General features: G+C 37.4%; 1 protein-coding gene across 1 annotated transcript in view; it reads left to right on the top strand.

Moving 5' to 3' along the window:
* The first annotated feature begins 1,057 nt into the window (after positions 1-1,057).
* Scml2 (Scm polycomb group protein like 2) overlaps positions 1,058-12,315 on the top strand; it is a 102,151-nt gene continuing 90,893 nt past the window's right edge. The window contains exons 1-2 of the mRNA XM_036175461.1: positions 1,058-1,124; positions 11,489-11,534. Coding sequence (XP_036031354.1) covers positions 1,086-1,124; positions 11,489-11,534 — 85 coding nt within the window. The 5' untranslated portion in view covers positions 1,058-1,085. The remainder of the gene's footprint in view (positions 1,125-11,488; positions 11,535-12,315) is intronic.

Here is a 12,315-nt window from a genome sequence, read left to right as displayed (position 1 = left end):
TAGATATACTCTTTGTTGTTGTGGATATATGCTTTTAGTTGTAGGCTCTAACTTCAGAGTTATAATTTTGAAAGTCCAGTATACATTACGGTAATAACAGATGCAAAACCTACACTCAGTTTTGGAAAGAGTTGTAGAGAGAGGAGAAGACCTATCAATAGTTTACTTTTGGCTAATATGGCACATTGTGTATTTTTCAAACAAAACTTTGAAATCAGCTTATAATAAACTCAGAACTAGAGGTGCATGTTTTTTCTGGATTTCTGTTTGGTATATTTTGTGCAGATTGATGGGTTGTTTATGGCATTTTTCCCTTCCTCTCTTCAGAGTGATCTTTATTCATGCTATAAGCTCCTCCAAGGTGAGGAAGTATAATGGAGGGGCAATTCTAAATTGTACTGTGTATGACCCTTCTGGGTACTCTTAAATGTGAGCAAATGCTTTCTGTCACTGGGCTAGTCTAGTGTCTTTTAGTTTAAGCATAAATTAAGAACAAAAACAAAATCCAGAAAGTGGGACTGTGAGGGTATTGGTGCCAAAAAACCCATGGTGAAGAGGGAAAAGCTCCAAGTGTTGGAACCATGGAAGGAGGGAGTGAGTGTCTTTGCTTGAATTCCTGTATAGGACCTGAGTTGAGTTTTCCTTGCTCCTTGGACTTGGTTTCCTGGGGAAGTCTTTACTTTTTTGAGTCAGTGGCCAAAGTAGGAGTTAGCCAGGAGTCTGACAGGCTAATGGGAGTGAGTATCCAGGATGGAACTTGATATTAGACTCCAGGGGTTTTGGGTGCAAGGGCTGCTGCTAGGATATTTTGTTCTGGCTGATAAGGAAAAACCTCCAAAATGCTTTTTCAGGGTCGTCATGTCTCTAATGACCACTGCTTGAACTCGTGCAAGCAGGTTGCTGGATCCTGGGCTCAAGCTCCATGAGGCAGTCTTAGGGCATGTTTGCAGCGACCACAGGGCACATAGCCTGTTGTGGGAGGGCGGGGTGGCTATGTCGGTTGTGGGGCATGCGCGGCTCTGCGCGCGGCTTCTCAAAAATGGCGGCGGCAGTGTGAACTCTGGTGTCTGCTCCGGGGAACTAGCATGACAGAAGTTTTGTTGCTAGGGCGGAGGAGACCCGAGGTGCGTGGTGCCCCCGGCCCCCCATGGGGAGTGCAGACTAAGTCCTGGTGTTGGAGTCCTGATGACTGCAGGGCGGGAGGCCGGGAGCCTTAGGGGCACGTCCTGCGCTAGGAACGCCCCCTTACTGCCGAGCCAGCGTCCCGCCTCAGTTTGTCCAGACACCCCTGTCTCACACTTCTGGACGCTTTACCCCAGATGCCATGGCTGCTGTGTTTCACTTAGTGTTTACTGTGGGCCACCTTGGCTGCTAGCGCACAGTGCTGCCCTTCACACTCGCTCGGAGCCCCTTCACCGCCCGTCTTGCTGGAGGCATTCTGGCCCCTGGCCCAGCTCCCTCAGAGGGCCCCTCTCCTGCAGTGCCTACAGCGCCCTCTGCAATCTCCCCAGGGTAGGTGGGACGAGGCTGAAGCCTGGGGGCTTTGCGGGTAGTTAGAATGGCTGAGGGGCAGGGATGACTTCGCAAGGTTTGGGATCAGACCAGAATTTGGGAGGTAACTTGGATTTTGGGATGGGACGTCAGCATAGAAAGATGCGCCTTTGGCCTGGAGCCTGCCTGGGGCCGGTGCCAGGTGTGTGCCTTGGGGCTCCTCAATGGGGGTGGGGTGGGGTGGAGGGTTGTTAGCCAGCAAGACTGGATGCCTCCTGGATGAAGCTGGATGGGAAGGCGCAGACAGACTTCTCCTGCAAGGATTTAGGCTAGGGGATGTAGTCAGTCAAGGCTCGAGTCTACTGACCATTGTACCTTTCATTTTAAAACAGCCCTGTTTTAAATAAAGGTTCCTCTCCTTTATTTATTGATTTTTTTCTTACCTGAATAGTATTTGTACTCTAAGAGTCTGATGAGATATTAGGAAAATGATCCAACTTATTATTTTTTTTTTTGGTGTCTTGAGCGGGGTAAATATCTTTGGGTATATGATATTCAAAGGTATTAGTGATGCCTTTTTCCTCAGAGATCTTCAGCTGTTGCAATTTCAGTGCTTCTAGGGACATTATTATTATTTTCAGTTTGAGGGAAGAATATTGGAAGATGTACTTGAGTGCAAGGAGGTTTTTTGTTTCCCCATATAGTAGTTCATTGGCATATACTTAATTCTACTTATTGCTTTGAAATGTTTCACTAATGACAATTTTACCTTTTTTGCTATTCTTTTTTCTTCATTAAATAACCTATTTGTAATGATGGGTGTCCTTTTAAGCTGGTTGTGGTTTTCTGTATTAGGAAGAATGTGAAAATAAACTTTCGAAAATGTGTCTAATTAAGATTTTGAGAAGACAGTGAATTTGTTACCCTGCATTGATCTATAGCTTTATCACCTTTAAAATAGTCTGAAATTTATAAAATGATTTAGTAAAGTCATTTAAAATAGCTTTGAAGATTCCGAATACTGTGTCTGTCCTCTAACCGTGTTAAGTTCCTTATGCGCCTGTTTACCTCAGAGAACTGCTTTGCTTTATAATTGTAGTTAGGGGAAAAATACTGCAACTGGTATTACACTATCTATATGAGGCTGTTTTTAAATTGATGATGTCATACATGTAGCCAGTTGCTCTTAAGCATCTATTCTTACTTGTCATGAGGCATTTGGTCAGTCTTTTTGATTTATGGCTCAGTTAACAGGTCTTCATTAAGCACCTGTGCTCTTTTATTTTATGGAATTCACCCAGTTTGAGGTATATCGATACAAAGCCCATTATTTGTTTTATTTCTGGATATTTAAGGCAACCAACCCACCAGTGGTACTTTATTCCTGTATATTTCAGTGTTGCTAAGAAAAGCATAATTGATGTAGAATAAACATTTCTTTGCTTAATGGACAAACTCAAGTATTTTTGCCACTGTTCTTTACATTCTGGTTGTAACCAAAAATTATTTCTGATTTGTTCTGTGGGAGACGGGTATGTTGCTAGTATTAGTTGAAATCAATATGCACATTGGAAGTTGGGTATTTTTAAATGCTAAGCAAGTGCACATTTATGACCAAGTAGCTTAGGTTATAACTAGATTTAAAAAGTACTTTTCTTAATTCAAAATATATCTTAAATCTCTCTAAAGCCAAAATAATAAGGACTATGATGGTCAGTTACAGGCTAGATGTGACTCTCATTTTTTTTTTTGAGTTTGTTCATTTTTAGCTGCCTGCCTGTTCCTCCCAGATGCTTCCTATCACCCCTTTTCCTGCCCATGTTCTCTTCTGTTGGTGTCTGTTTCCGCATTAGTGAAATGGTCTGGGTAATCCTGGGCTGTCTCACTAAGAAATAATTGATGAGGGTAAAGTGCCTTAAAAAGGCTGAGTAAATACTAGGTCTTTTGAATGAAAATGACGTATCCTCTTGGTCTATTATAAGTTAGTTCCAAATACAAATCTTTAGTTTGAATTCTTATAGGGGGATATTTTACTTGAAAATTTTATTGCCCCTACCTTTGGGTTAAATGTAATACTGGGGTGGTTGCAAGATGATCCTCTGTTCTTTGAGCTACTAGTCACCTTTTAGAAACAAAGTCATTATTGTCATAGAGTTAGTAAATGGCATCTCCAGATTAGAAGTGATTGTAGAAATAGAAAACCTGGAAATTTGACAATAGTCAATGTTGGTCATTTTAAAAGTTTACCTTTCATGGATAGTCTTGATACTCTTTTTAATAATCTTTTATCCTGTTGGATATAGAAGAATGCCAACTTTGTTTATCTTCAATCCAAAGTGGTATAATTTACTTATTCAATTTTATAAATATAGGAGTAAAATTAGTGTTAAATATGTTTTCCACAATTAGTAGCTTAGGTTTTGGTTACTTGAAGTATAGAAATGCCTTTACAACTAATGCTTCATTTGCAAAAAGTCTGACAGAAATGATAGTTATTTAAGTGGGATAACTTGAACAATTTTGAAATGGGCACATATTGTTTGGTTTTCATGAGTAAGGCATTTTTGGTTATTTTGCCTTTGTTATCTGGTATAAGTAAACCTTGGTAGCCATATAAATAATAGTGATGTTTATATTGTGGTTTCTATTAAACATAATGTCCCTAAATCTTTCTCTTGATTTTGTTATGGGGCATGTGGTGAGATGTTTTGAACAAGAAATGAGGAGTTACTTATTGTGTGAAAAGTTAAGTGATTTTCAGTTCACACAGAAGCTTGATATGATATGATGGTGTTTTCTTGACTAGATGAATTCTTTAAAGATTTAAAAAGTGGAGTAAACTTGTTGAGTTTTTGTGTAAGCAAAGAGCTGGGAAATATTTGAAAGTAGAGAAGACTTAACTTCCCTACTTGTGACTTGTGTTTATGGCTATGGTTCTGCCCCTTCCTAAGTTTATAGGACCAAATTGTTCTAAGAGCGGAAAGCGAGTGCTCACCTTTTGTAGTAATTTGACATTGTAAACTCCAAAGGGACAGACACAGTGCAGTTCTATGATATACTCGAGGATACGTTCATTTGAAAAAGCTTGTGTCTTCAGAATACACATCACAGTTTTCACAACTTTTGTTTTTCAAAAGGATTAGCTAGTACAGAATTCTAGACATAAACAACCCTCTTTGGTATGTACCTTGTAGCCTTTAGTAGTTATTTAAGAATGAATACTGTCAAAGTCCTTGGTTTTAATATTTGGTCACATTTTCTACCTTTCATCAGTTTTGGCTAGCTTTTATTTTGACTTATATATATTTAAATTCAAACACTAATCCAAAGGTATTTAAGTCCTCTTACTTTTGAACACAGAAGTATTCTTCTTGCTGTTGAGCTGTTGACTTTTTTTTTTTCTTTGAAAGAAATTTAAAGGGTGGTATTTGGGATGTTTTTCATTATACTTGGAAGTAATGTCCATATTCAATTTTTAACTAACTTGGTAGAATTTCATAAATATGCTGAGATAAAACAGTCTTTGTAGTCATTACTGAGATAAAATAGCAAATAGTGATATACATGTGTGTATTACTTTGCTTTAGATTATTTTATAACCAGATTTTTTACATGTTTAGATTTCAGAAGTTACAGAAATATTTAAATGACTAGTTTGCAGATACCTGCTACATGTTTGAAGTATTGTCAGGGATGTTTAGTTTTCAAGTCACTTTCGATTGTAGTTTATTGCATGCTTTTCTACACTCTGTTGTTTAGTAGGCACTGTTGTCATCATTCCCATTATTTTTTGTTGGACTGGTGTTAGAAACTATAAATCTAGGCTGTACTGATAATAGAAGCAGGCTGTAACTTGATCTACTTCTTTTGTCAAAGTATAACACCATGAGCTCCCTGTAGTAAATTGACATGCCACGCTGTTAACTCTAGCCCTTCACAAAAGTCGGTGGGCAGCAGGTCTTTGGGCAATTAGCCTGTGGCTGTGCTTTCCTTAGGAATTTACAACTATAAGCTGGAATTTTGGCAACCCTTGACTTGTATTTCATTTATCTATTTTCTGATATAAAATGCTACCTAACTATGTACAGAACTCCCACACAAATAATTTTAAAATGGCAAGTGATTCTTTAACTTGTAAGTTATAATTTTTAAGTAAGTTGAAAATATGATTCTTGGATTTTTTCTTTCTTTTTCTCCCCTCTCTCCTCTCTGTTTTTCTTTCTTTCTTTTGCCAGTGTGTCATGTAGCTCAGGCTGACCTTGAACTCCTCATCCTCCTGTTTCCACCTTCCAAGTGATGTTGAATTTATTTTGACACACTAAAGACTAATTTCTAATATGTTGGGTGTACATCTTGCTAAAAGATTGCTAAAATCTTTCCTATATAAAATGCTATTTCCTTTGGAAGATTCAATTTGATGCAAAAGCTTACTACCATAATACTCTTAAGTATTGGTGAGTGACCAATGGAATTTTTATTCCATTTTATCCTTAGCAATATTTTACTTTTGAGACACAGTAAATCTCCCTATTTGCCATCTTCTTGATTTAGCTTCTCATGTGCTAGTATTATAGGAGTGTGTCACCATGCCTGGCTATTTTTTAAATGTAGTTGTGCAATTTAGGTTTTTTTTCTAGTTAATTTCATTTATGTGTAAAAGTGGGATTTTTGATTATTTTAATAACCTGGGTGAATTACATCCATAATTGTGAAGTCTTGGCATGATGAATCATGAATGAATCAACAAGTAATATACAAATAATATACCTTTTCTATCGTTTTTCTTTTAAGGATAGCCATTGTACTGCAGAAATCTTAGTTATGAGAGCACTTTTGTTTGTCAGAGAGAAGTATGTAGCTACAATATATTTGAATTAAATGAAGACTTATTTCAAGTCCATAAAAAAACCTAAGTGTATGTTTCATGCTTTTAACTCATATTTTTCATTCTTGCATACTGTGTGGACAAAAGTTTTTTGTTTACCTGAAAATGATAGCTTTATAAATTTATAATATACGTGGATAGAATTTCATTGGAAGATTATTGGCATGTGGAACTTTGAAAGTGTATATAAAATACATACTTTCAAGTTTATGTTGCTTATGTGTTTTTGTGTATGTTAATTTTTAATTGGATGTTAATTTAATTGGATGTTAATTTTTAACAGATGGATAGTAGCATGTATTTCTTGAAAGTGGGGTTATAGGTAATTTTTCACCCTCTTACATTTACTTATCTGTATAATTTTGAGGAGAGAAATGAGAAATGTTTGATGATTTTCTTTAAAGAAAAAAAATCCAGTTTCTAGGAATACACAAGGCTGGCTCAGTATGGGTTCCAAAAGTTTTTCCAGTGTTAACTTACCTTAAAGGGAAAAATGTTTGTGAATATTTATCTCACAGTTATTCAGCACAAGGTGACATTGGTTTGCTAGACTACTTCTCTGATAATTTCTAGACAATGTCTTCTCTTTTGGCAATGAAAATATTTGATCATTGTAAACCTGTATATTTAACCTACCCCATTTATTTTGTTTCTGTCTTTACGTTCTCATTTGTTCAACACTCTAGATTGGGTGCTGTACCTACATGGCTATATCTCATTTTCATGGCTACATGGTATAGTCTAAGAAGTGTTAGCTATAATTTAACATCAGAAAACTCCTGAGCCTCGAATCTTCTTTTATTATCTTCTGGACTCATGCAGTTCGAGCTGGTATCAAATAGTTTCCCCAATTGATTACTCTAGTCTGACTTTTAGAGGTAAGGTCAATGAGAGATAAGTAATGTTTTGAGTTGTGTATGCATGGGTACCTCCTGAAGCCTTGAGCTATGAGAGAATATAGAGTGACTTGAGGACCAAGAAGAAACCTGATCAACAATGGATTTCATAAAGCTAATGGCAGAGATGGGAGATTCTTTGTGTCTTCAGTCTGAAATTCCACTTTGTTCTTTATCTGCTCATTGAAACTGTTAGCTGTGTGAATGACTCACACCACCACTCCCCCCACACACACTGTATATGTGCACACTCGAATATAACCTCATGATTTTACTGTCGTCATAACAAAGATGACGCTTAGAAGCTAATCACTTGACACTTTCTCTGCTTAGTATCCTCTTTATAGCCAGCATTCTCTTAGATCTGCTGTTGGGTTCCACACATTCAAGCCTCAGTATAATCTTTTGTGTGTGTATAGTTTTTTTTTTTTGCCTCTTTCTCCTTGGAAAAAATTGGGTAAGATTGTCAACAAAGCCACTTTATTTCCTATCACAACACCTCTTTCCCTGGGCATATTAGGAATCCTTTTCCTGCTTATTCTATATTACTCTGAGGTTGGAGCTTGCTTCATTTCTTACACAAAGCCTGGTGGGTTTTAGGAACATTTATCATGTTTGTAGGAGTGTTCTAAGCACACACACACAAAAAAATGAAATTATCTTTGTTATATGATAAATTCAAGAACCTTTTATTATATTTTTCTTTTATAATTTAATTTAATTTTACATATCAGCCATGGAATCCCCTGTCCTCCCTCCAACTGCCCACCCCACCAACCCACCCATCCCCATCCCCATCTCCTCCAGTGCAAGGACTCCCCTGGGGATTCAGCTCAGCCTGGTAGATTAAGTCGAAGTCAAGGCAGGTCCAGTCCCTCCTCCCTTCACCCAGGCTGAGCAAAGTATCCCTGCATAGGCCCCAGGTTCCAAACAGCCAGCTCATGCACTAAGGACAGGTCCAGGTCCCACTGCCTGGGGGCCTCCCAAACAGTTCAAGGTAATCTACTCTCTCACTTATCCAGAGGGCCTGATCCAGTTGGGGGCTCCTCAGCTATTGGTTCATAGTTCATGTGTTTCCACTAGTTTGGCTATTTGTCCCTGTGCTTTTTCCAATCATGGTCTCAACATCTCTCGCGCATACACTCTCCTCTTTCTTTCCGATTGGACTCCTGGAGCTCCACCTGGGGCCTGGCCATGGATCTCTGCATCCACTTCCATCAGCCATTGGATGAGAGTCAAGAACCTTTTTTATTCCAAGTAAATTGTACTTTCTGATAATAGAATATCATTTCATCCCCTTTTAATTCCTGTATTTTTGTTTTGTTTAATAATGCTATTTTTCTTTCTGTGGAATTCTCAGCTGTGCCAGGCTTTTTCTTTTGTGCTACCAACCAGCTCCCATATTATGACACACAGACTTACTAGTTTTTAATATTCAGCCTAGCTTAGGCATGTTTCTGGCTAGCTCTTTTAACTTAACATGTTTCTCTTTGTCTACCTTTTGCCTCAGGGCTTATTACCAATCCTAATTCTTTATATCTTAATTTCACTGCTTCTCTATGTCTGGGTGGCTGGCGTCTGCCTAAGTTCTTGCCCTGGACATTATGTTTCTTGTTCTCTCTTCCTTCTCTCCTGTTCTTCCTCTCTCTTGAGCCTAGATTTTTCTTCCTACTTACTCTTTCTGCCTGCCCAGCCCCACATATCCTTTCTCTGCCTAGCTATTGTGCATTCAGCTCTTTATTAGACCAGGTACCTTAGGCAGGCAAAGTGAAACAGATGCAGTGTATCTTTACATAATTAAACATACATCTTTACATCATTAAACAAATTCAGCATAAATAAAAGAAACACACCTTTACACAGTTAAAGTAATATTCCAGAGCATAAACAAATGTAACACATCTTTGCCTAGTTAAAATAATAGTCCACAACACTCAGTTTTAAAAAAGATAGCATGTGTGCATGAGCCTGCCTACCTGCATGTCTGTCTATTACCATGGTTTGTGTTTGTGCTCTTGTCTGTCTTATGCTTTTGTCATTCGTAAGATGGCTTCAAATTCCCTGGAAGTGTAGTTACAGCATCTGTGAACTCCTGAACATGTTCTCTGGGAACTGAACTCTAGTCCACTTGACAGAGCTCTTAACTACTGAGCCATTTCCCTAGCCCCAATTTCCTAGTGTTTATGTAGTAAGCTGTGTATCTTTCCAGCCATTCTTTCCTTCCTTCACTTACAGGTCTTGCTAGTTAGCAAAACTGGCTTCAAGTTCATGATTCTCCTGTTTGGGCCTCCTAAGTGCTGGGATTATAGGCATGTTCTCCACTGCTAACTCGAGTGTGTATCTTCTATCCACATTGTACCAAGTACATCATAGGAATTATATCAGTATTTGTTAAGTAAATGAATAAACCAAATATGGAATCAGATACTTGTGAATTGAGAATAAAGAATTGAATAAAGAAACACAAAAGCTTTCAGAAAATAGGCTGTATTTATTGATGGTCTCAAAGTACTGGTAGTATTTCAAAAAGCAGAAAAGGAGAAAAGGGTATTCTATGTAGTCAAAATAAGATGAAGAGTCATTGAAACAATCTTCTTGGGTTAGTGTTTAGGGTATGTTTGAGTGATAAATGTCTGCTAGTTTTGAAATTGTGGAGGATCTTAGTGTTAACCCATAGAAACATGTAGATGGAACTTTCTGTCCTGCCCGGTCCTGCAGCCATTCATTCCCAAATAAACACACAGAGGCTTATTTAATTACAAGCTGTTTGGCCTATTGCTCAGGCTTATAACTCACTAGCTCTTAATGCTTAAATTAACCCGTAATACTTGTCCATGTTTAGCCATGTGACTTGTCAACTTTTCTCAGTCCAGCATTCTCATCTTATTTCCTCTGCATCTGGCTGGTGACCCCATCTCTTCTTTCCTCTTCCCAGAATTCTCCTAGTCTGGTCTCCCTGCCTATACTTCCTGCTTGGCTACTGGCCAATCAGCTTTTTACTAAACCAATAGGAGTAACAAATCATTACAGTATACAAGAGAATTTTCCCACAGCAGAAAGCTCCAAATTTTTTCTTAATTGTGTAGCCAGTTGAAACAGGAGGGTGATTTGGGACGAAAACAGCCCAAATTATAAATGACAGTATGTATTATTATGGTAGAAAAGTACACCAATGAAAAAACAATTTGAACAGCTGTGTTACTACACCAGGTAGAAGGGAATGAAAGTATAAACCAGTGAGTATCAAGGGGAAGGGAAACTAGGTGTGTAGCCTATTATTGGCCACTGAATGAAAGAGTAGATACACAGCTAAGTATTGAGAGAAGTATTGGTATTGGTGAGAGAAAACTATCAAAAGAAGCAAAGTTGTGGGAGTTGAGGCTTTAAATGCAAATAAATCTCTTGGGTTAGAGATATAGAAGTCTTTCTGGGTAACTTCATAAGTATATTCTCTTAATTACCAAATGATATTCAGTCTATACAGCACTACATTGTAACAACAGGCATATAGCATTTGCATTCTATATTGAGATTTTCTATGCACCTGATATTTTTTATAATTCTTATTCTGTGTTTTATTAATATTTCAATTTTGGCCTTGATTGAGCTCTTTTGGTAGAAGGACAGTCCAATAAATATATTTGTTTTAGAGTATGGGACATGTTGAGGACATGCAGGAAAAAAGTCAAACTAATAATAGTGGTTTGAATCTATCAGGCCTCCTAACAAGCAGTTTGCCCCTAAAATTAATTTACTTGAATTTTGAGACATAATATTACTATGTAATCCAGGATGACTTTAAATTTAAGATCCTCCTGCCTCAGCTTCCTGAGTGCTGAGATTATAGGCTTGTACCACAGTACTTACTTGGCTCTCAAAAAGTAATTATTTGTTAGGAGATTTGATTCATGGAACCTTCATTGCATTCATGATTTTTCTACTTCCCACCAACAATATGTAGGCTCTGGTATGGCCTTAAATAGAAAGTCAGTAACTGCCAACCTACCATCATCTCTGATTTACCCTTTCATTTTTGATACCCTAAAATATACTTACCCATGTTCCATTAGCAATTATTACTCATACACTCTTTTCTAGATAACAGCTACCTTATCATTTTATTGAAGTGATCTGACTCTGAAACTCATTTTTGCTACTATTATCTCTCAGAAATTTATGGTACTTAACATAAGGCATTAATTGTTTTCCTTTGTAGGAAAGTAAAACAGACAAGAATACCATGGGACAAACAGTGAATGAAGGTGAGATTTGCTTATCTAAAGATAATTTTTAGTTGTTTGTAACAAGTGTCTTACTATATAATAAACTTGTGAAATAAAGCCTTTACAGTGTTTTAACAAGTAACATTAAAGAAGTACCTGCTGAGTTATACCCTTTTCCCTATCGAATACTGTCTGTTTCTGGTATTTTCCTCCTAGGGTTATTTTCTTTTGCTTATTTGAAAGAAGAAATCGTGTCTTAGATTTCTCTTAAGACATATTTTATTGACAACTGATTAGAGTACAGCATTCTTAGAAGCTTCTTTATTTAGAAGATAATCAAGTTATTGAGAAACTAAATGGCTCCTCATCTCAAGAAACTCTTTGCTGCATACTTGGAATTCTTATATTTGTTTCTTGAAGTCATTTTTATTGCCCTTACTTATTCTGTTGTCCCTTAGGGGATTCAAATGAAGTCTTTTTTTTAAATGATTTTTTATTTTTAATTACATGTGTATGTGTATGTCTGTGGGTATGTGCATGTGAGTGAAGTGGCCTATGGAAGACAGAAGAGGGCATCAGATCCCCTAGAGTTGTAGTTTCAGGCAGTTGTCAGCTACCTAAAGTGAGTACTAGGAACCAAAGTTGGGTCATCTGCATGAGTAGTAAGTGCTCTTACCAGCTGAGCCATCTCTCTAGCCTCCAAATTAAATGTTTTTAGTTTTAGGTTTGTTTTTTATTGTTTTGTGGTTTTTTTTTTGTTTTTGTTTTTTGATACTAGAGATAGATGCTTAGAATTTTCCATTCTAGTTTTATAAATCAA

Source organism: Onychomys torridus, chromosome X (assembly GCF_903995425.1).
Source record: "Onychomys torridus chromosome X, mOncTor1.1, whole genome shotgun sequence".
Lineage (NCBI taxonomy): Eukaryota > Metazoa > Chordata > Mammalia > Rodentia > Cricetidae > Onychomys > Onychomys torridus.
This window is presented reverse-complemented; position numbering and strand designations above follow the sequence as displayed.